Source organism: Saimiri boliviensis, chromosome 1 (genome assembly GCF_048565385.1).
Source record: "Saimiri boliviensis isolate mSaiBol1 chromosome 1, mSaiBol1.pri, whole genome shotgun sequence".
Classification (NCBI taxonomy): domain Eukaryota; kingdom Metazoa; phylum Chordata; class Mammalia; order Primates; family Cebidae; genus Saimiri; species Saimiri boliviensis.
The window spans coordinates 143766257-143790622 of record NC_133449.1 but is presented as its reverse complement, the minus strand read 5'-3'; the positions used below and the strand labels follow the sequence as shown (position 1 = coordinate 143790622).

General features: G+C 44.5%; 1 protein-coding gene and 1 non-coding gene across 9 annotated transcripts in view; both read right to left on the bottom strand.

The window, feature by feature from the left end:
* The window catches only part of ZFHX3 (zinc finger homeobox 3), a 377665-nt gene that overhangs the window by 28915 nt on the left and 324384 nt on the right, over positions 1-24366 (bottom strand). For 7 of the 8 annotated variants that reach the window (XM_074405623.1, XM_074405619.1, XM_074405641.1 and 4 more), the window contains one exon: positions 16493-16600. In XM_074405623.1, coding sequence (XP_074261724.1) covers positions 16493-16600 — 108 coding nt within the window. The remainder of the gene's footprint in view (positions 1-16492; positions 16601-24366) is intronic. The other variant, XM_039478220.2, reaches the window with a different exon arrangement.
* LOC120362196 (U7 small nuclear RNA) lies at positions 8271-8330 on the bottom strand. Its single transcript, XR_005578161.1, has one exon. It is a non-coding gene; the product is annotated as a U7 small nuclear RNA (small nuclear RNA).

Below are 24366 nucleotides of genomic sequence, written 5' to 3'. Positions count from 1 at the left end.
CCTTGCACCCAGAAGCTTCCTTATTTGCCATCATTTTGATTTTTGCTTAATGGTTCTCTTCTATATACTGACTCTTCAAATGCATTCTCAAGATGTGGTAGGTGAGGGCATCAAATAATACTTCCAGTGTTTATTTGTCACAGCCATTTCTTTACCTTCTCTATTGTTAACCCCAATTGGTAGGCACTAGGTTAGGCTCAGGGTTTACAGTAGGAAAAAGTTGTTCAGAGAGAAGAAACTTGAGAGAACGATTGTGGCAGATAGGAAAAAGCTGCTATCTGCTCCTCCTTTCAGTAGAGGCAAACCAAAACACAGATTCTATTCCATATACTCATCCCCATCTTTTTGTTACTCTGCCTGATTAAAAACAACACCTGTTTTTACAGGACTGTGACTGCCTTGTAAATGCCCTCAATCTGCCCGCCACCCCACTATGGAATGAGTCAATTCTGCACCTGCTCAGTAGTGTGGATGAATGGGCACCGAGGCTGAGACCACCCAACTCATCTCACTCTCCCAGAGCTGAAAAGCAAACACAGTAACCCAGTGCAGCATTAGTTTCTTCATGGGACCAAAGAGTCCATCCTCTTCCTTGAAGGCTGAACACATGATGAATTGTGGTGAGGTTGCAGAGGTGAGAATTCTGGTTTCAGAAGCCACTATTCTTTCCCCCTGCATGGAGAGGGGAACTTTTATTACCTTTTTTTTTTTCCAAACTCAAACTGCTCTGGAATTCTAAAGCTTCTTTTGTGAGCTTGAGCTAAGGATCCATTATAAAGTGTTTTAAAAAATAAAATCACCACTTGCTCACTCATTTCTCTTTCTTCCCAGTAATACAACAGCCCTGCTCTAACATAAAATGCTGCATCCACTGGTGCACAAACTTAAAGGTTCATCTCCATTCTATCTAGGACAATCTGCATCTTTATTCGATCAAATCTGTCTAGAAGTGGATATTAGCCACTTGCAGCTCACTGGCCCCTTCTCTAAAGATAAAGCAATGCCGTTCTTATAACAGATTCTATAAACACCCAGTTCCAATCTTACTGTGTTTCCCTGAGTGATGTGGGGATAGCTCCTAAGAGTTAACTATGGCTGACACATGCTCTTCCCTTGCTTGGCCTCAGACATTAAAATGTCAGTCCCTATGAAGACATGGGACCAAAGTCTTTACACCGTTTCTATAGATGGGCAAACAGTTGTGTAAGTTCTGGCCAAGCACTGTGGCTCATGCCTGTAATCCTAGCATTTTGGGAGGCTGAGGTGGGTGGACTGCTTGATCCCAGGAGTTCAAGACCAGCCTGGGCAACATGGTGAAACCCCCCTCTACAAAAATTAGCCAGGCATGGTGGCAGGTGCCTGTAAGTCCTAGCTACCCAGGAGGCTGAGATGGGAGTATCACCTGAGCCTGGGAGGTTGAGGCTGTGGTGAGCCATGATTGTGCCACTGCACTCCAGCCTGGGTGAGACTCTGTCTCAAAAAGAAGAAAAAAAAAAAGTTGTGCAAGTTCCCCACCCACCTGCTAGATGATGGTTTATCACAGGCCACAATCGTTCTCTCAAGTTTCTTCTCTCTGAACAACTTCAAAAGGGCCAGAGTCTCAGAATAAATTTCTACTTCAGTTCTGTCACTAGCATACATCATAGGCATAAGTAAATGAAGTTGTATGAATACCAAGAGAGAAAGTATGAGGTTTTCTACTTTGAAGGCTTTTCTAAACTTAAAACTCTAGAAGACATGTCACAATATACAAAACACTCTTTTAAAAATCAATTACTGGTCACTCTAAGCCTGCTATGATGTCACATAAGTGAAATGGAAATAGATGCACTCCAGAGACAAGACACAGTTTAGACAACTGGTGCCTGGAAACTTTGGTTTATACTGGCAACAAAAAACCAAACAACTTGAAGCATTAGTATCTGTAGTGGTTTGTACAATAATGACAAAATGATGTGGAAACAATCTAGATCTCTTGCAATACGGCATGGTGTAAGTAAACAACGGTACAGACATTCTACCGAGTATGATAAGACATGAAAAATGAAGCAGTATGGAAAAATCATCGGGAATGCAAATCAGAAAAGAAGATTAAATGTGTATTGTCCCATGTTACAGCTATGTAAAAATTAGGTATTAGAAAAAAGACTAAAAGAAAATGATCATCGTCTTTAGGTGATGACATCATGGACCAGTTTATAAGTTTTCCCATAGTCATTTTATTTTTACTATTACAGTTATCATTGAAGTTCAACTGTCCATGAAAAAGTTGGTATTTGAGGCTGTGGTGGCTCATGCTTGTAATCCCAGCAATTTGGGAGGCCAAGGCGGGCGGATCATCTGAGGCCAGGAGTTCAAGACTAGCCTGGCAAATGTAGTGAAACCTCATCTCTAATAAAAATACAAAATATTAGCCAGGTATGGTGGCAGGCACCTATAATCCCAGCTACTTGGGAGGCTGAGGCAGGAGAATTGCTTGAATCCAGGAGCCGGAGGCTGCAGTGAGCCAGGATCGTGCCATTACACTCCAGCCTGGAGAAAAAGAGTGAAACTCCATCTCAAAAAAAAAAAAAAAAAGTTGGTATTTGGCTCTATACTGTGCAAAACATCAGACGGTATTTTTTATTTTGCTAGTTAAAGCAATTTCTCTCATTTTGGCAGTTATAAAATACGAAAATATGTGTTAAATCTCAGTGAATCTTTCACAGGCAACATGTTGGGCTCCTGGGACTTCAAAGGGGATAAAAATGTAGGGAATCATGCAACTGAATGCTACAGATGACAAACCCTATAAAGCTAGGTAAATGGGATATCGTGGCAACGAAATGCTGGGTCAAACTCCTACTCAAACTTGACAGGATGCGAGCTGTGGATTCCATGCTACATAGACTTTCTAGGGAGTGAGAAAGCACTTGCTCTGCTTATTAGTGTTAATGGTGGCCCTACCCAACACCTGCTGATGAGGCACAGGAAAGACTAGCATGTCCCTGTTAGGGAGTTCCGAAAATTCATAAGTCAGCTTTCTGGGCCAACAGCCACCATATCCCCTCATACTGTAATGGGGTGGCCAACGAGAACTCACAAAGACGAATACTGAGAGAGACAGAACTGATTCATGATCGTCTATTTTAACCCCTTGGGTTCCTCAGCATTCTAGGCAAAAGAACTTCTTTCAAAGGGAAGCACAGTTGTCAATGCATGGCTCCCTTAGGGGGAAAACCACTTACGCATGGAGACGCTAACTTCCAGATACCCTTTGATTTTATCATCATTTGTTTGAAAAGTATATAACCTCTAAAAATAATTACTTAAAAAGTTACCCTTCTACTCTTGCTACTTAGAGGGAACAGGGAAGAGAGCTGATCTGCATTCATGCAACGTTTTGTTTGAAATTTACAAGACATGGTTTTATTATATTCTAAGCATATAGAATAATGAAAATATGGCTAGCAAAACTTCATGTAGGTAATGATTTACTTTAAGGAACAGTAACGCTTAGAAAGCTTAAAAAGTGGCCAAAGATGGTGGAGGCAGAGCCTTCCAACATTCACAGTCCCTTGTAACTTTACCTGATAAAACCATTCTTGCTAGAACAAATTCTCATGTAATCCCAATCTTTGCTAACAAATTCTACAGCCGAGTCACTGAAATTCTGGCCACAGAAAACTGAAGAGTTGCACTTGCAATCCCAGTGGACTTAAAGCCAACAGAGGCTTCATTTTTCATTTAGAGACTGTACAACTCTGAAGCCAGGTAAGGCATGGAATTACTGCTTCATCCAAGATAAACCTGAAGAAAAATTGGAAATAAAGTAAATATGGAACCTTATCGTCCTCCGTTTTCAAGATATCCACTTGCCCTTCAAGAAAACCAACATACTGGTAGAATGAGTTTCTGTGTTTCCTAAGCAAAATTCATCTTCTCACCACTCAGCACACCAGTGAGCGGCTGGCATGGTGGGCTGCCTGTGACGCAAACCAGTCTCCCTCTGGACAGACACCTCCCTCCCCTGGGGAAATCCTGGGCAGGCAATGAGCTGTCTACGTTACTGGGAAGCTTCTTCTGCGTCTCTTCATGGTAGAATGACACCTGGAGGTGGTAATCACCAAAGTGCTGATCCTCTTCCTTTTTGACATCCCAGGGTGAGCCCACTGAGGGCCTGGAATGCTGCCTGACACTTGAACCTTGCGGAGAGTCCAAAGGCAGCCACCACCCCCACCTCTCAACCATCAGACCGTCAGCTAAAAAGTACCACTGACAGCCCCTCCATCTAAACTTCCATCTCCCAAACCAGCAACATAATGGAGGAGCCAATTAAATGATTATTAATTCATGCTACTTTCCGTAAGCTAGAGGTTCTCATCGCCTTGCGTTCCGTAAACCAGCTTGCCACCTGCCCCAGAAATTTACAGCAATCTTTTATCTCTCTCCATTGACTAGGGAAAAAAAATTTCACACAACTCCATACTCAATGTCTGAGTTGGGATAACTATCCCAACACATGAGACACAGATGTATCACCAGACATGAAAGTGGTCATTCAGCTCAAAATTATAACTAAATGGAAGGTACAGTATGTTTCCCATAACCCCTTCTCTCTCAGCTTCTCATACCTCATACTCCCTCTAGACAGCAGAAATGCAGTATTTCCAGAGGGTCATCTGTGCTTCTGGATTCTGTGATCGTCTTATTTTCATTGAAAGCGGAGTTACTCTTGGCGTTTGCTTGCAATTCCTTCCCCAGAGGACAGGCTGGGCTTTCTTACTTGCATCTCCTGTGGAGCTACTGCACTTGATAAGTGGCCAGAGATCTGGCTAAATTTTCTTCCTTCCCCAATAGAGAGAACAACAGTTCCTTTAAAGAATCTGCTTTCCTGCCAGCTTGGTCTTTAAACATGCATGGTCTCATTCTGCCTCCAACCAAGCACTTAAAGATGTTTCAAAGAGGAGTAGGGGTGGTGGGGGAAGAGGATTTGTGTGAAGCAGATGCATGCACATGTCCACTCAGCAAGGGGTGGTCTTCATGCCACAGCTAAAAAGAAGTTGGGGCTTTTCTATTCCCCGTCCAAAGGAACAGAATCCGTCTCAACATCCAGCCTGGTGAAGTTAAGAACCTTCTGTTCAAAACGCAGTCCTATTCTCAGGAAATGCAAGCTATCTTGTTCCCATATATCCCCAGAAAACATCTACCCTCCAAAGTACAATATGTCTACGTAGGTATGGCAAGACAAAGAGGTCCCACCACTTCACAGACCTTTTGTTTCTAAAAAGGATTTCAAATAAAATTGGATTTATACTACAGATAGGTGTAAGAGTTGCTCAGGGAAAAGCTGATTATTTTTCTTCTCCAACTTAAATATGAACGAAATAGGTCAGCACTTTAAAACTCCAGTAGCTCTTAGGTGTTATTGTTATGATGTTACTTTTTACTTGGAAATAATTATCACCTCACAGGAAGTCGAAAGAACAGTAATAGAGAGGGCCCATGTACATTTCACCCAGGTGTTACTTATTAAGCCGTTTAGATAAAGATTTCCAGGTCTTCAATCACTCTGCATTGTTATCCTGACCCTCCAGCTCCTTCCCTCCCTCCCTCTCTCTCCACCACCCACAGTTTTGCTTACATCTACCAAGACCTAGGGCCCTTTGAGTGTCAGAGACTTTCCCTGTCTTTTGGGAAAGCTCTGAGCCTCCCTCACCCTGCAAGGGCTCAGGACTTATTATCTAGTTAAAGAAGTAGATTTCAAAACCTCACGCTTGTCAATGAGATCGCAGCCTTGAGGTTCAGCAAACCCCAGAATGTGTCAGACTCCCAGGCAGGGTTCATTAAAATACAGATCACAGCCCCTGCCCGGAGGTTCTGATTCAGTAGGTCTGAGTCAGATAATCTGCATTTCCAGTAAGTCCCCAGGTAATGCTGGTGGTCCAGGGACCACACTTTGAGAACAGCCATCAGAACCAAAGCTTTGTGTAACTGGCAGGAGCCACATCGTTTTGTGGTCTAACTAGAATTAAATGAGAGGGCCTAGCAAGCATGAGCCAATCTGTCAGTCCACTTTAAATGACTCTGACGACATGATTCTCTCATCTAAACGCAGGGATGATAGCCAGGCCCAGTCACATAGCCTATGTGCTTTAAAACACCCTCAGGCCACCTGCTTACTCTAAAACAAATGCAGACACCTTCAAAGCCAGAAATTCAGAAGGAATAAGCTCCACGTGTTCTGTTAGCAGCCTAATCCAGAATAAGGACAGACTCGCTTGTTTATAGAAATCTCTTTCTTTCCACACGTCCTATTCTGGAGAACCTCTGTGGAAAGAGGGCAATTATCTGTGGGCTCCTTCCACCTTGCTGAAGAGGAAGCATCTTTTGATCACTGGCTTCCCTAAGCCAGGCACCTGCAGGACACAGCAGCTGAAGGCCCTCTTTGCTTCAGCCCTGGAAGGATGCACAGATCTATGCTAGCCCTCAGTTGCACAAGTCAGCAATCCGGGAATGGGGGTTCAGGCACCATTCTGTGGGGCTTCTGCTTTTTTTTTCAGGGAGGAACCTCTCTGGCAGGCTCTGGAAGCCTCAAGGTGGGATGGTGAGCACGCGCTGACCAGTGGGTGCTGCTGCTTGCTCTGCATCTTTGGGGACAAAGATGGTACTAAGCCCTACATCAGTCCATTGGACTGATTCCTTGCTGAAATATGCATAAGGCTAACCAAACTGATTTGAGCTCCCAAAGGGCCATTCCACATTTCAGTTTCAAGATACCTTGCTCCATGTCAGGTTTGCAAATGAACCACCAGTCAAAACAGAGCCAAATGATGTTGGTTTAGACCAACATCGGCTGTTGGTCTATTTAATAAAGTTTAGGCACTGGGCTTCCACCATAAGCCTGGCTCATGCCAGGATTTGGAGGCTGGCTAAATATTCCTGACTTTGACCTGATCCTGAAGTTGAGGTACTGAGTCAACCTGCCTGTCTTTGGCCTCTTGTTGGTTCCCCCAAAATATGCTGTCTTCCCCTGGCAAAGCTTCCTGCAGCTGTGGCCATGGTATCTTGTGAGGATGGGTGGCCACAGTGCAGGGACACACTTATCACGCTTCCCTGGGGCTTTATTACAGGACTGTGAAGACTAACTAGAGTGGGAAGGAACCTCAGAGACCCTTGGACAAACAGAGGAAAAGCCCAGAGGTGCAAGACATAGATCAAAACCAGTAGAAAGCAAGTCATTCTGGGATTGGGCCAAAGTTAATTAACAGAGGCTCATTCAGTCTCCACAGACTCAATCAATAATTAGGTTAGTTAGGGTCTCTGAGCCCCAACACAGTCTAGACTCTGAGAGACTGGAGTATAACAGTATTCTTCTAGTTTCTTCTCCATTCCAAATCTATCTTCCTAAAATACTAAATTTTAAGAGTGCAAGTGAACCTGTGAACACAAACAGATAAAATGTGGCTGTGTGTCCAGAATGGTGACAGACACAGAGAACTGCTGAACATAACTTCTCAGAATCTTACAAATCGGCCTTCCCCCGTGGTCCACCTAGGGTTTCTTTTTGCTAGTCCAGGTTCCACAGGAAAGTGTGAGAACTTGTACTTAGGGAAGAAAGACATTACTCAGGTCCCTGCAAGGCTGGAAACTGGGAATGATTCTCCACTTTCCCCACCAGATTTCAGCACTACAAAGACTGTCAACATCTCCTCTCGATATTTTGTACAGAGAGAAAGCCGCCCTACGCTGAGTAATGTTTACATTATTATCAGTGCTGCTTTCTGTCTCCATTGAGTTCCCCCACTCAGTTCACTCACAGTGCTCCAAAGGCCTAGGATAAGCAGCCTGTGTGAAGGTGTGGGGAGGTGATTCTGGCGTGCCTTCAGGGACTCCTCAGGAACCGATGTTTTCTCCCGTGTTGCTTGCCTAAGGCCCAGTTCTCTTTACCCGAAGGCATCAGTCAGTCCCCCTTGCAGAGTAATACAGCACAGTGCTTTGTAGCGCTGGCACAGTTGGTTCAGATCCTGGCTGTGTGATTTCAAGCATCCTATCTGACTACACTGAGTTTTCCGTTTCCTCATCTGTCAAAGGGTAACACCATCTACACACAGGGTTTCTGTGCCTCTAGCCAGAGATCGAGCATATGACGCCTACCACAGAGTCTGGTACATGGTGAAAGCGCAGACATTTGTTGCTATGGTTTCATTTTTAGAAGGACTGGGAAATAATACTGGTGGGGCTATAAAACCATAGAATGAGGGGAGAAACTTATTTATTTTTGCTTTTTTATGGGCTTTCCGACGAAGACCGGAAAGCCTGCTAGACAAATTCTAAAAGCTGTAACACTGAAATTTGGTTTTTAGGACAAGCAAAGACACCCTAAAGTTGTCTTTTCCATATACTAGGATGAAACAATTTAATGTCTACAAAGCAGAAAGTAGAATAACTTGAAGGTACTTATGTCATGCTATTTTACCAATTGATTGTTAATGAAACATCTAAACAGTATTAAGCACTTGCTAGGTGCTGGGGATTACAAAAATCAATGGTTGCCACATAGCTCCTGACCATAAACAGCTGAAAACTCTATCCAACGACAAGAGAAGCACAGAATTTAAGTCTCCTCCGATCATCTATAAATAGAGAAAGTGATGATATGTTATGTGTTCTTTGGCTTTATAATGTAGAAAATATATCTGACTCAGAAGACAGATTGGGGTTTGACTGCATCTGTGACACCCAAGAGTTCCCAATCTATGAGCCTGAGTTCTCTAGGCTGCAAAATAAAGGTAACATTGGACCCAAGAAGAATATGACAGCCTAATGACCATGCTCTAATATCCCTCGTGGAAAGGCACAACGGTATTTTTTTTTTTTAACAATCATGATTATAATTACAGAGGTACTTTCTTATTGGCACAAAAGTTAAAGCTGGAACAAGGCAGGCAAGATTAACATGGCTACTCTATAAGAATAATATGCAAATCTATAAGGTATTTTCTATAATGATGAACAATGATTTGCTCCTTAATCTACATTTTCACTGCCCTTTATCTATACCTTGATGATAGTTCTCATTATACTGTCATAATTATGTGATTACATATGACGACTCTTCTAGAAAGTGAATTCCTTTTTCTTTTTCTTTGCATGTCCTGTACCTGCCTTAGCTATCTGTGCAGGAAAATATTTGTTCAATTGATGTGGTCCCTGTCTCTCTCATGACTTACAATATAAATTCTCAAAGCCAAGACCTTTAATTAACTGGAATTTGGGCAAGTCCAGATATACACCACGGCCTCTATCTATTTTGGCTTCCCAGCATTAAAATAGTTCATGGTTTGTTTTCAATTGGAAGACAGAATTCCGCCTGCAGTGATTTTAAGCAGCCGAGGATACTGAAAGTGGCCTGGAAAAAAAAAAGAGTGGAGAGTGAGAGAAGCAGGGACAAGTTGACTCTGGAAAAGTTGACACAGCCCCACAATTCCCATCTATGTGTGAAAACATAAAGCCAGAAACGGCTTCCATTGGAAGGACCATGAACCACAAAGGGGCCATGCACACTGGGCTCCCAGCATTCCCTCACCTGCACCCTGCTGCAAAGACAAATTTTTTACTTTTGGGTGAGGCGGAAAAATGAAACCAAGTACTGGAAAGACACAGAATTGGTCCAAAATGATTTTTGAGGAGCTGTGGTGGCAGTGAATAGCCTGGTTTCTAGCTAGCAACAGGGCTGAGAGATGGGTGACCACTCAAAGGCACCCATGTAAGTCTCCATGGACTCCTCTGTTGATGTCCTCAACCCACCGGCTCTGACAATACAGTGCGATCTGTCCCAAGAACACAGAACTAGGTAAAGGCATATGATGTTCTGACACCCCATCAAGAAAAGTAAGCTTGACGCTGCCTGACCTCCATGGAGAAAGTCTTGAATCCTTTATCCAGGCTATATTAACTACCCACAGACATGGGACATCTTTGAAAGTTATTAGCATTCCAACTTTAGTAATTAACATGCTCTAAGATACTATACCACTCTATAGCTGTCCCTCCCCTAGTCATATTTTATGGATCTCCAGAATTGCTAAGGACCCATTTGGTCCAACCTGCCCCTTTGCAGATTAGGAAACTGAGGTCCAGAGACCTGAGGTCATGCAGGTAATCTTAGTAGCAGAATTAGGCCTTGACCCTGGGCTTCTGACTCCTATGAGTCTTGTGTTTTTCCTAACACATGTTTCCTCTCAGCACATACCTTCTTTTTTCTTTAGAGACTCAATTTTGGGGAAAAAAAAAAAGTAGTATTATTTTTTCACCCTCTTTCCATTCTTTGTCACAGGTTATATTACAGGCACTACGTTTCCCATACAAAGGCATCTCTATTTATACAACACTGTAAACAACAGGGAAAAAAGCGGGAGGGCTGGTGAGAGACTTGCACCAGGATGTGCCTGACCTGCTTATTTTCAACCCCAGTAATTAAAAAGGCAGCAGGTCTGTAGGAATTATTCATATGCGTCAGGAGCCAATACACTATACATTTATGTTAAACATGTCAAATCCGATTGAAATCATGCCTGCCAGCACCATATTCCATAAACACACTTTCCCCAACAGTCACCCAGACCTTGCCAGCCCATTAACACTTCCTTTAATAGCAATCTTCCACAGACTCAGATCAGGGATGCTCCACTGCGCTAATTGCTGTGTTAGGTGAGCATCACAGATTTTAAAAAGTTAATAAAGTAAAATTTCTTCAGGCCAATCCTCTAGAAGAAAGCAAACATTCCAACTACCATTCTAACTCAAAAATCCACAAAAATACAAACATGAACGTCAGTTAGGGATTTGTGAAGCATTATTGTGGTGTCATTGCAAGCTGAGCCATTTCCCTGCTTCCCCATCCAACTCTCTTTTCTTAAAAGCACCAATACCCTCTGGTCATCTTGTCCCAAATTACCTTCACTAGACTCAGCTTGGTGCTCTGTGGCTGGAAACCATGATGACTACAGGAATTAAATAACCATCCTGCTATGATTCTTTGCCAAGAGTTCCATTTTCCCCCTAATTATTGGTGATAAAGCAGTAATTGTATATCACTTAATTTATTGCAATTAATGATTAATTGGATAATCACTGCATTAATCATTGCTCAGTGGCTGACACGGGGGGCTCTTCATTTGAGAATACGCACATTCAAATCTATTCTGGTAAAAGAGAACACGGGTCATTTTCATGTTTCAAAAGAGAAAACCACAATGTTGGACAGTGGCAATGGCTGTGCATGAAGGAAGAGAACAAAGAACCTTCCTATGCCCTTCACTGGCCCAAAGGAGCACAGCACACTTTCCCTGACAAGATGTGCACAGCGGGCCTGTCCGGGTACTACCACTCACCATCTTGGAATTCTCAGATGGTTGGGACTAGTGGGCATCCCTTGTCCATGTTTCCCAGAGGAGGTACCTGAGGCTTCAAGAGGCCAAGTGCCTCAACCTAGGTCAGCTGCTGGCTGGCGGGCTTCCTGACACCAAGTCTAGAGTCTTTCCACATCACCATCCTGCTTTCAGACTGAGCAGTGCCAGCTCCTTATAGGATGCATATCCATGGTTGATAATCCAGTTCATTTTGAACATAATGGTGACTGTCATGTTACTATAATTGTAACTGTACAATGTCAGGAGGCTGCTACTCCTTATACTTAGACATAGATGAAAACTAGATCAAAGGATCAGACTGAAAATGATCCTTCTCTGAGAGTTGGTATACTGGTAAGAGCTCAGGCTCTGTTCTAAGTTAGAATAAGTAGAAAAGCCAGTGTGTAAATCTGAACCTGTCTGTATACCTTTTCGCAAATTGCTAGAGTTCTCCAGGGTTCAGTTTCTTACCTGCCAAATGATGGAGTGGTGATTTATGGTATTTGTGACACAGAGAGGGGGTGCGAATCAAATGAGATAAGGTATGTAAAGCAGTGTTTCCCAACTTTTTTTTTCACATTGTGGCACACACATAAAAAATGATGGCAAATTGGGATAAACAGATGAAGCAGGACCTGTTAGCCATTCCTGCCATGCCTGCTGGGAAGGACAGCTGTGCAGCTCCAAAATGGTGCCTGGCACAGGGTTAGAGCTTTATGCAGCCTTGAAAATTATCAGAAACTTGCTATTCCTGTGATGCATTCTCTCAGGGCTGGTTTTCTTCCTCTTGGGTATCTATAGCTGCACATGTGGCTATTTAAATTTAGATTCATTACAATTAAATACAGTTTAACGTTCAGTTCCTCAGTGGTAGGAGCCACACTTTACATACTCAATAGCCACGAGTGGCGAGTGACTGTTGAACTGTTCAGTTCAGATGCAGAATGCTTCTATCAGTGCAGAAAAAGTTCCATTCAACAGCACTTATCTATTGTAATATTGCTCTTACGATTAGGGGCATTCCTGAAATTCCCAGAAGAGCGTGAGATTCCCTAAAGGCAAGCCCTATCATCTCACTGAATTTGTGATCTGGGGAACTCTGCCCAGTGTCCTGCATGGGGCAGGGACTCAGCCATTGATCATGGAATTGACTCAGCCTTGGTTCAAATCACTTTCTTGCTTGCCGTGCTGAATTATTTTATTCAGATGTCAGGGTGAAACACCCGCCATCTGAATAAAAGAATCCCAAAGAGGGACACCCAGAAAGGAAACCAGGAGGCCCATTCCAAATGTAGAAATAAATAGCTGAAAATTTTCAGTCAAGATTACCCATTCCTCCACAAACCCCAAAACTACATAATCAATAGCTGAGAAAATGCCAATTATTCAGGCCCATTTGAAATATTATTAATCTGCATCATGAACAGCCACTAATCAACATATAACAAATTGTGAAATCAGTATTTATTTACTTGTCAGGAGGAAGCATTCCCCATCACATGTAATCAGATAAGAACAGCTCAATTTATGGAGAGAATAGAACAAACGTAGATTTTTTTTTTTTTTTAATATAAAATACTAAAGATCCAGAAGAAAGCTCAGAGGAGGCTGCTGGCACCTATATCGATTCCAAGATCAAATTGGCCCAAGTACCTTAATAAAGCCTGTCATTACACACTCAGATGCTATAGACAAAATTATGCTTCGGGTCAAAAGTGGATCATTTGCAGGAGTCAGGAAAGAATTTTCCTTCTCTCTTTACTACTGAGCAACTGGCAAGGTACACCTCTGAGTTATTCATCAAGTCACTCATTCATTCATCTTCTCTCTGTCTTTTGGAAGTAAAGATTAAGTAGGCCTGCTGCTTGAATGAATGGATGAGAAAGTGGAATCTTACTAAGGACATTTCTTTATTTCTTAGTTTTTGAGACAGAGTCTCGCTCTACTGTCCAGGCTGGAGTGCAGTAGCACAATCTCAGCTCACTGCAACTTCCTCCTGGATTCAAGCGATTCTTCTGCCTCAGCCTCCAGAGGAGCTGGGACTACAGGTGCTCACCAACCACACCCAGCTGATTTTTTTTGTATTTTTAGTAGAGACAGGGTTTCACCATGTTAGCCAGGATGGTCTTGATCTCCTGACCTTGTGATCTGCCCACCTCAGCCTCCCAAATTGCTGAGATTATAGGCCTGAGCCAGGACATTCATTTTTTTATGGTGTTCATTTTACGTTTTTCTAGTAGTCTCCCAGTTGCCTAGCATGTCCACTCGTGCTATGAAGACAAACTCCCACTGAATGAGAAACAGTCTGAATAAGACTTAACTGACCCGCTCTTAAAGACTGCCCTAAACTGGCTGCAAGGATTACAGAAGCACATACAGAGTGGCTATCATAGGTCGGCACATATCATCGGGGCTGTGCAAATGGCTGCTCCTGTTTATCATTTCTGTAGTGCCTTTAGCACACAAAATGCAGGAAACATATGCACCAAACATCATTCGCACGATCCCACTAAATCCCTGGATGTTGCTCCTCCCCCAGCTCAAAATTCCCAGGAGCCACACGAAGCCTGGCAACAGAGAACCCAAAGAGAAACTGCTACTCGTTTTCCTCATTTTATATATCACTAAACCATTAAACAAACAACTTATATAGAGTATACTACATGCCAAGCACGGCTTGGAGTTTACCATAGTCAAATAATCCTCACAGCAACCCTCTAGAAACAGGTGCTATTTTTATTCCTCATCTCATCTGAGGAAACTGAGGCACAGAAAGGTCAAGATACCTTGAGTGGGGTCACACAGCTAATGAGTGGCAGAGCCAGGATTAGAAATCAAGCACCCAACTCACGACAGCAAAGGACAGATGGCCCAGAAGGTCACCAGTCTTCAAACTGCGTGTGTGAAACCCTTTTCCCCAGCTCACCTGGCAATGTGTTTAATTGCCGTCAGAACCATTTGTTTAGCTCTCATTTAACATTGAGGCAAAACCAGGATCTTGGTCCAGGCAAAGCCCCACAGGAAGACACGTCGGCCGCTACCTTCAGGGCCTTCCCTTTAAGCACAGACGTCCATCCTCTATTCCTCGGTCCTACCTGACGCATCCTCCTAGGTTGTCTGGCCGTAACTCTCATCGTTTTCTGGAGTTCAGGCTTCTGCACACTGCAAAGGCCAGTCTGAAGGGGGGCGCTAAGCATGGTGGACAGCAGAGTCCACCCGGCATGCTATCCATTCATTCAGCTGCAGTATGGCCCTGTCTGTGTCTCCCAGGAAACACTGCACATCGCCTGCCCTGCGTACCCCTCCCAATGTTTGGGAACGATTGCACCACCTCTCTAATTTCTCTTTTCTAGGCTGAATGACCCGTTTCTTCAGCCTCTTCTCGAAGGCAGTATTTCTCAGCCCTTCAGTCACTTTCATTGCTGTCTCTGGCCTCTCTCCAAGATCCTGTATCTTGTTTAAATAGTGAAGGCCAACACTGAACATGATTTAAGAACAGTCACTCCGGAAAAGTAACAAAGGCCCAACGAATACGGACTCCAGAAAGTAAATATTTTCTCTAAAACAGAAGTATTGTAATAATGGTCATAACAATTAGGGTGACCAAACAAAATCCTTTCTGTTGCCTGTCACATCATTTCCTCTTAGTATTTTCTAGAAGACTTAACTTTCCCCTAAGCTCTTCTCAGAAGTGACTTTGCTGTTCCTCAAAACCCCTAAGCTTTTTTAGTCTCAGCTCTTCTTCCCCTCAACAGAGAAATCTTATCACGTTGAGAAATGGGCGGTCTCCTTCTCTCAACATCAGTTTTTCCAGAAATAGCACTTCCTGTCTTGGCTTCTTCCATGTCTTTTGCTTTGGCTAAGATGTCTCCCTGCCTGGCTGCACTGCTCATCTCCCCTTTGGGTGGACTTTAGCACATGGGTGCTCACCTGGGGGAAGGGGAGGACAGGAAGAATATGCAGGGCGGGCACCACCTGCGTAGGGCCCTGTCCAAGCCCCCGATGCAGGACAAAGACCACCCTTCACTGCTGACTCCTCAAGGAAAAAAAATTATTTATGTATTTTGGTCACCCAGGCTGCAGTGCTGTAGCATGATCTTAGCTCACTGCAGCCTCGATCTCCCCGGCTCGAGTATTCCTCCCACCTCAGCCCCTGAAGTAGCTGGTGCTACAAGCATGTGCCACAATGCCTGGCTAATTTTTTGTATTTTCTGTAGAGACAGTGTAGGCCCAGGCTGGTCTCAAACTCCTGAGCTTAAGCAAACTGCCCACTTCAGCCTCCCAGAATGCTGGGATTACAGGCGTCAGCCATGATACCTAGCTGAGAATCTTGTTTTTTTTTTTTCCCTGAGATAGTCTCACTCTGTTGCCCAGGCTGGAGTGCAGTGGCTGGCATGATCAGGGCTCACTGCAGCCTCAACCTCCAGGGCTCAAGTGGTTCTCCCACCCAGCTCCGCTCCCCCACCACCGAGTAACTGGCATTACAGGTGTATGCCACCACACCCAGCTAATTGTTTTTCTAATTTTAGTAGAGACAGGAACTTGCTATGCTGCCCAGGCTGGTCTCGAATTCCTGGGCTCAAGTGATCCTCCCACCTTAGCCTCCCCAAGTATTGAGATTACAGGCATGAGCCATCATACCTGACCCTTAGAGAATCTTGAGGCTGAAAATCAGGGGTGACCCCGATCAAGTTCCATGTGACACAAACCCCTCTGGCCTTGGGAGCAGGTGGGACCAGTGACTGGGCCTTCAATAGAGGAAGAACGACATCAAGGGCAAAACAGCAGGGACCAAAGAGATGTGACCAAAAGCCAGACGCCCTTGCACCACCTGGCACCTACCTCAACACTCAATAAATAAGTTTGCTTTGGTGGGTGCCACTGAAGATGCTTAACCGTTTAAAAGCATAGTAGAGTATAGTATAATAAAGGACAAGGAAGGTGACGACTCAAAAAAGTGAAACAAGCCGCCTCCCACTCACCCAAAGCCAGCATCGTTTTCTGGGCAGACTAGGGATGTGTCCGCTCCCTGACCTGTTAGCTCCGTTCTTCCGGGGAAGGAAAGATAAAAGAGGCTGGAGGGCAGCCACGCACACTACCTGTCCACTTGCCCTGGTCTTTCTCGCCTCCGCTCTCTTGGTCCTTAGCCAGCTCCTCTGGATCAGCAGCTGTTTCACTGGGTCCTTCCACATCTTCAATGGCTTCTTCTGAAACAGAAGAAAAACATGTCAAGGGTTAAACAGAAAAAGAAGATGAAGGACTTCTGGCCCCTATGACAAAGCACTGCCAACCACAAAACAGGCACCAATGACTCGTCCCCCTTCTCTTTCCAGTGGCCCCTGGACGGCTGCCTGAGCTGAGGACACGGCGAGGTCTGGGTAAGCAGTGGGGACTTCCCTTCTGGGTAAACAGCTGGTGTGAGGTTGTGACTTGCCCCAGTTGTGTGGCCATTAGGTATTTCTAGATAGATTCTGAATGCTTCCCTTGAGCAGTCCGAACTGAAAAACCAATCCTGACTGAAGCAATACCTCCACCTGAATCCCTGAAGTCGCATCCAAGTATTTTACACTTGAAAATGCAAGACGTGCCCACCTGTTCACTTCATGCCTAGCTCCATTCCGAGCCTCCTGGCATTGGCCTAGACCATCCCCAGTCACTGACCCCTCACAGGGCTCACAGTGCCTATGCGTGTGCCAGAGTGTGTGTGGGTTGTTGGGAGTCATTCAGGTTGTGAAGAGCCATAGAGCAGCAGTGATATGAGTTCAACGGTTTGAAGAGTTCCCGAAACCGAATGGCATCTGGTGAGCATGCCAGGAGGCAGTGGTGGGAAGTGAGATTTGTAGAGTACACTTTCTTTTTGAAGCAATTCCATCCTTCACTCACGATGGGTTTAATATGAAGGCAGGAAACATCTCTCCAGTTCAGTACACAGTGCTATAGTGAAGGCAGAATGACCGCTGCCAACTTTAGGTCACTTATGAAGTGAAATGCCATCCGGCCAAGTGGGGAAGAAGAAAATAAGATACTCTAGATGCGGAGGGAAACAAAGGGAGACACTTTTCTCTTGCTGTTCTGGCCCTCTGGGTCATTATCCAAAGCATGCATTCAGCAAGAATGGCCTAAGGGAATGAATCAAGTGGACAAACCAAGGTGACATCATTTTAATAACAATGTAATTATTAGATGAATGTAAAGAGCACATTTTCTTGGGTACACAGTTGTGACCAGACCCCAGCAAGGAAGTATTGAGTCTGGCCTAGAACACTGGATCAGGGCTCTGTCCAATAACGTCAGAAGTCTCCCCAACCCCAATGCTACTTTAATTCAAAGTGCCATGCCTTCTGACCCTCTAGAAAACAGCCTCTACCCCAATGCTGCTTTTCAATTTTTCAAAGTGTCATGCCTTCTGACTCTCTAGAAAACAGCCTCTGAATGTATCTCATGAAGGAAGTAATAGGAGTACAAAGTAAATTGGTTTCAGAGGGTTTCTAAAACGCTGAGGAAGAAGGTATCTATTTAGAATCAGATGTCTTGACTCAAGAGATGATGGGCGTCTAAGGTCTGGAAAACTGAACCAGTGTCACGGAACGTTTTCTTCCTAATTTCTGAGAGGGAGTTTACGAGGCAGTCACTGGGAACACAGGTGAAGTCTGGTACTGCTAATTTTCATCTCCAACTCAGGATTCCACATATAATTTCTATGTCTCCTTTTTTGTCTCGCTGCACAGTAAAGTCAGCATCGAGTCTCCCTAATCTACCCTTAGTTCAAACGGAGAAAAATCAGGAAACCACAGCTTGAAGTCAATCAGATATAGAGCCACATTAACATCATACATCATTTAGTACAGAAAACATATATAGGTGTCAGTAGAGCAGTAACAAATTACACAGCATGACACAGAAACTATCTTCATTATGTCCAGATGGGATGTTCCATGCACATTTTTAGGCTTTCAATAAAATTGTTCAACATTATAATGACAAAATTCATCTTTGAATGGTGATACCAGCATTTGGTCAATCAATATTATTTATTACATTGGGTCAACCCAGATGAGTTAGGTCTCTTAAAGGATCCTTATTTGTCCCAATACATGCTGTGATACAAAATATCTGTAGTGGTGATACATTTATGCCTAGTGTTCCATTATTGGAACGCTAAGCTTGTGGGAGTTATTTATAGCCTACTGCTCAAGGTCATCACCAAGGTCTTATTTTTCACACAAAACAATTTTTGCAATCTCCAGCATAAATGGGTTAATCAGATTTGATTAGGCAAAGAGATGGCTCAATGGCCTCTCATCTCGAATGCATACATATTATCACCTTAGATGGGGACAGTCTGACACCTACAAACCAGAGAACGCCCTGAGACGGTGATGAGCAGCATCTGCAGGTGCTGCTCAGCAGACCTGGGAAGGGATTTACCCATTGTGAGGTCATATTACACAAGCCCACACATTATACAGCCTGCAGCTATCAGAGCAGAGAGTTAAAAACTCATGGTCAACTGACATTGACCCCAGTTCTTCGAGCCTTACCAAACAAATGTGTTGAGAGGCTAGAGACTGTAATGTATAAGCAGATCATTGATGCATCAAGCAAGGAAACCGCATGTTGCTCTCATTCCGTGGGCCCACTTGGGCCTTTGCTTTCTTCCCTCTCTGCCTTACCGCAAGCAGCAAATGAAGGCAGCTGAGTTCCAATGAGAGGATCAGTGAAAGAGGTTCTTTCACGAACTTATTTTGCTCATCTCTTTTTTTTTTTTTAAAGATTTACAAATCAAGTCCTCTTGAGTTCCTAGGTTTAATGTTATCATTTGTGAGTCATTCACTAAAAGGCTGTTCTATGCGTGGTGGAAGAAGAAATGATTAGGAAAATCCTGGATAAGCCAGCTCCCTTGCAAGGGGATCAGTGTCCTAGCCCTCCACCCCCACATGAAAACCAGGTCCCATTCAGCCCAGCCGGCTCATCCCTGCAGTTCAAGCCGTGACCTACAGGTGTCGCCCTTCGCATGGCGAGGCCTGGAAGGGCAGCTGGCTGCAGGAGGCAGACAAGAGTCTGGGCTGCCCAACCTGAGCATGTGGAAATAATATATGTCTTCAAGCGAACTGTCTGGTCCTGGAGAAATAAAATAGGACATTCATAAGCAGTTACACCATCTGTCTTTATACCATCATCATCAACAGCAAGAGGAAAAATAGCTCTTTAAAACGTATGAAAGCCCAGGCTGACAGTAACCGGAAAACTGTTGAGCTCTGAATACCAATAAAGGTAGAGGAATGATTAAAAAACAGAGATGCAAACTGAAAATTCGTCTGGACAGCTCAGACCCACTATGCTTTGCAGACCGGGTGTGTTTTATCGGTTCCTAAATCATAAAGCAAGCGCATACCAAGAGCCAGGCCTGGGGAAGGGCTTGGTCTCCCTGCCCTGGAAACACGTGGGAACCAGGGACGAAACGGTATCCCGCTCTGAAACAGATCTGCGTCCACACGCTAAGCTCCTTGGGCTGTTATCTAGCCCTTCTTGTTCTCTTTAGGAATGTAGATTTGATACACACGTGCTGGAGAACGAAGGGGAGGTTTTTTGGTTTTTTTTCCCACAGATCACGGATTTTATTCCCTCCTCTTCTGCAAAGTCAGTGGCAACAGCCTGGCTCATTACTACAGAAGCTGCTGATTTTTTCCCCCTATAATATCGGCTACCGACAGATGGTGGGAACAAGTGAAGACTTGATGGACTGACGATCAGTTTTATCTGGAAAATCCTGTCTTTCCTACAGAAAAAGGGGTTGCTTTCCTTCACCCTATGCCACTTTTAAGGCAGAAACAGACAAATCAAAACCAGCTTCTCCTTCAGGCATTTAATGATATTTCAGATCCCAACCAGAGCACACCAGGAATGCTCTCACAAGGGTGTGGCCAGGACCTGGGAGAGGAGGTGATCCCCACTCCCCTAGTCCAGCCCTGGTTCTTGGCAGGAGGTAGCAGGCCCAGTGCATCCCAGATAGGTCTGTGTTTTAGAAGACGCCAGAGAAGGTGCCTCTAAAACCCCTGCAGATGCCCACTTCGATAGTTACACCACACAGTAGCCTCAAACCGGAGCACCCCCTCCTATATGTATTTTCATGTTAAAGAGGGAAATAAAAACAAATCTTGGAAAACTACAGTGTCTTACTAGGGTCCCTTCTGCCCTTCATTTCCATGTTCAACAGTGACTGAAGGCCTTTTAAAAATCTCTTTTTTGGCTGGGCATGGTGGCTCATGCCTGTAAATCCCAGCACTTTGGGAGACTGAGGTGGGTGGATCGCTTGAGCTCAGGAGTTCCAAACCAACCCAGGCAACAGAATGTAAGACTCCATCTCTACCAAAACTGTAGATATTAGATGGGTGTGATGGCAGATGCTTGTAGTCCTAGTGAACTTGGGAGGCTGAGATGGAAGGATTACTTGAGCCTGGGAGACTGAGGCAGCAGGGAGCCGTGACTGCATCACTGCACTCAAGCCTGGGCAAAAGAGTGAGACCCTGTCTCAAAAAAAAAAAAAAAACAAAAAAAACAACAAAAAAAAACCTTTCCATCACCACCTCTTTTTTACAATTGCTTCTCCCAGATAGCACTTATTACTGCTTGGCCAAACCCAGCCTGTTCATCACTCATGCCTCCTGGTTAAGTGCAGAGCCCTCAAATGCAAGAATTCCAGCAGATAAAGACCTACAAGGGAAAAGTTCCTAGGACAGCTTCAGTTTTTAAGGGGATGATACCCCAGTCCCAGAAAATTTCCCTTCAACCAAAGTGGTTTTGCTAACCACAAATGCAAACTGATCTCTTAACATACCTTATACTTAGCATCTTGATACAGGTGACTGCACAATTCCCCCATTGGTGGTGAAATCCGCTCCCGAAGGAGGCGAGTGTGCCAACTGGCAGCCCCATGGGAATGTGCAATCTTATGAACAACCTGGAAATTTGTTCCTTAAAGAAGCACCAGGCAGAAGCCAAAAACAGAGATAGCATCACCACAAAGTTGGCATTCAACCCTGAAACCCCACTGTACACACTCCCCAAACGTGTCACTCAAGAAAATGGTCCAGTTGTGTTTTTTTTTTTTTTTTTAAAAAAAAAAGGTCCTATTTACCCTAATAATGGGGGCCGAGTGACGCGTCCACCAACGGGTATTTTCTACGAATCGCTTACAGGCTTGAAGGAAGGGGAGTCAATCAATCAATGATTAAGACTAGTCCCTCTGTTCCTAACTCTTAACAGGATAATGCAAATTAATTCAAACCTTCCCCAAACCTGACAAAGCCCCCATCGTGCCTTGGTGTGATAGAAATTTGGAAATTCTCCTAAGAATCAGGGTATCTGTACCCAAGGCTCTCACATGATCATGTTACTTAAATAATACACCAATTTGTGATCCCCGAAGAATGAAATTGTTCTTTCCTTTTTCTTTGGAGGGAGTGGTGTTTGAGGGTGGGGGTGAAATAAAGTGCGTTTGCCTGTCGGCAGGCTCAAGAGCTGAGAAACATTAGCTGTCATGAACCACAATCAAATCAGGTTTGAAATATTTAGCAGTGGCTCGGAAAATGCGGCAGTGCAGCTCTGACAGGCGAGATGTGCACAGACACCCACTTTCCATTATAATGGAAATATCAGGCCTGTTCTGAATATGTATAACCCAGAAAAATGTATTGATTTTTCATTCGGCATTAAAAAAAATGAAATAGCCTGCAGCTGTCAAAAGCCTTTTGTTAAAAGCTCATCTTTCCTGGAATGAGGTTTACCAGAAACAAGTTTTAATTGTATATAGGACCTCTCCTTTGAAAAACAAAATAACCAATCTGCTTGCTTTGAAGATAGGGTTAAAGCGTTTCCTTTCTCCATTTTCAACCTAATTAACCCAAGGACGACCACTGAAGCGGGCAGGAAGGCGGGCACACTCTGACCATCAGGAGCGACACGGAGGGTGGCGGCTACAAGTGGCGTGTGCTGGTGTCCCTGTGGTGGGTGGAAGGAGGGACTCGGGGATTGTGTCTCGCTCTCTTGTTCCGCTAACTCCTGTGTAGGTGCGGCATCCTGAGACTCATTGTGTGCCCTGGCCAATCATTTGTCTTCTTTAAGCCTTGGCTGGCACAACTGGAAAACGAGGGCAGAACACTCTACCGTGTCCAATCCTCTTGGCATTCTGTTATCAATGGGAAACCTCTACTGGCTGCGAATATTCTACAGAATATGCATCCTTTATTTTGCAAATACAAGTCAAATCTAATCCCACGATATAAAAGATGACTACTAAGGCCTAGACCACTTATTTCAAATAAAATCCAGTGCGTTATAATTCTGCAACAATAGAAACTTATAACAGAATGCAATCTGCAATGCTGATGGACGGGCAATTGTGTTGCTCCCAGCTTGTTACTTCTACTCCGGTTTTTCTCTCTCTAAGCCAGAAAGGAAGAGGCTAGTGGTGGTAACGTCTGTGGCTACACCGACGGAGGTGGGCCACTCCCTACGCCATTCTCCCTCTGTGACTTTTGGGCAAGTGGAATCTCATTGACTAGTTACCAGAGGTCCTGCCAATGACTCTCCAAGTGCTCCTGGCTATATCCTGCCTGCACAGTGACAGCCAGATCCAGAATGTAGTAACCTACTATGCAATATCCCAGATACTTCTCAAATATTTACTCCCTAGTTTTATTTCGTGGCGTTCTTCCAGCCCCGATAACCTGGCTAGAAGACGCCTGAGAGGTAACTTCCAAGTGATTAGGTTTTCTGGGTAACAATGCCCTGCCCCAGAAATTTTTCCCTTAAATCAAGGTGGTTTTGCTTACCACAAATGCAAATTGTTCTCATCACACACCTTATACTCAGCAACTTAGTAAAGGTGACTGCACGTTCTCAGGTATGAACATGGAAAAGGGAATTTACAAGTCTCTGTGGAAGTCCTCTGTGGCTAATCATCCAAATTTAAAAAAAAAAAAAAACACTGCTGATGAACTTTGCCCATTTCATCTACCACCTCTTAGCAGGCTATACATTTGTTAAGGGAAATGCGAGATCACAAGAGGAAGGGCCTGGGATCCAAACCAACGATGAGTGGGGTATCTTGAGCTACCCCTAAGATAGTCCAGGCAGGAAATCTCAAAGAGGCAAAGGCTGAGTGCAGATGTGTGCAGGAGGGTGGGGGCAGGGGAGAGCAGGCTGGGGCTCTACAGGTGGAGTGTCCGTTTACTCATCGAAAGTGTAGCATTTTCCCACCTTCTCAGGAGGTCATTTCTTTGCCAATGGACAAACTGCAGTGCATGAATAAAGCTCGAGACATTCACGCCCATTTGCTTGCCGCGTGGATGATGAGCAAATGGGCCTCCTGCACGCCTGCAGGCCTGGGCCTCTAGAAGCTGCCGCTTCAGTAGGACCCAAGTGCACCCAGTCAATGGGAAAGAGTGTGGGAAAAACAGAGGCAGGTCTCCCTCCAGGGCGCCACTGCCTTCATCCTTGTCTATCTTCTCACCCACGTACGCTCGCTCTCTGCCATGCCAAAGACCTTTCTCCACCTGCTGGAGTAAACACATAAGGCGGGGGCAGCCTAAGGCTCCTACAGGTAACTTTCCCACCCTGCCGGCTTACCAAAACAAGTGGCCAAACTGCTAATGAACTGCTAGCTTGTTTTAAACAAAACTGCCTTCTCGAAGACGACAATGACACAAACAGATTTCAGCCCTCTAAAAGCAGAGAGGGTAGAGTCAGGAAACAAAGTCAGGGCGTGAAAAAGAGCAGACACACACCCCGGCTGCAATGATGATTTCTGCTGTTTCTTTTTCTGTGGGGGGTGGGGAGGGGGGTCTTTCTTGGTCACCCAGGCTGGAGTGCAGTGGTGCAATCATGCCTTACTGTAGCTTCGAACGCCTGGATTCAAGCAATCCTCCTGCCTCGGCCTCCTGAGCAGCTTGGACTACAGGCACATGCCACC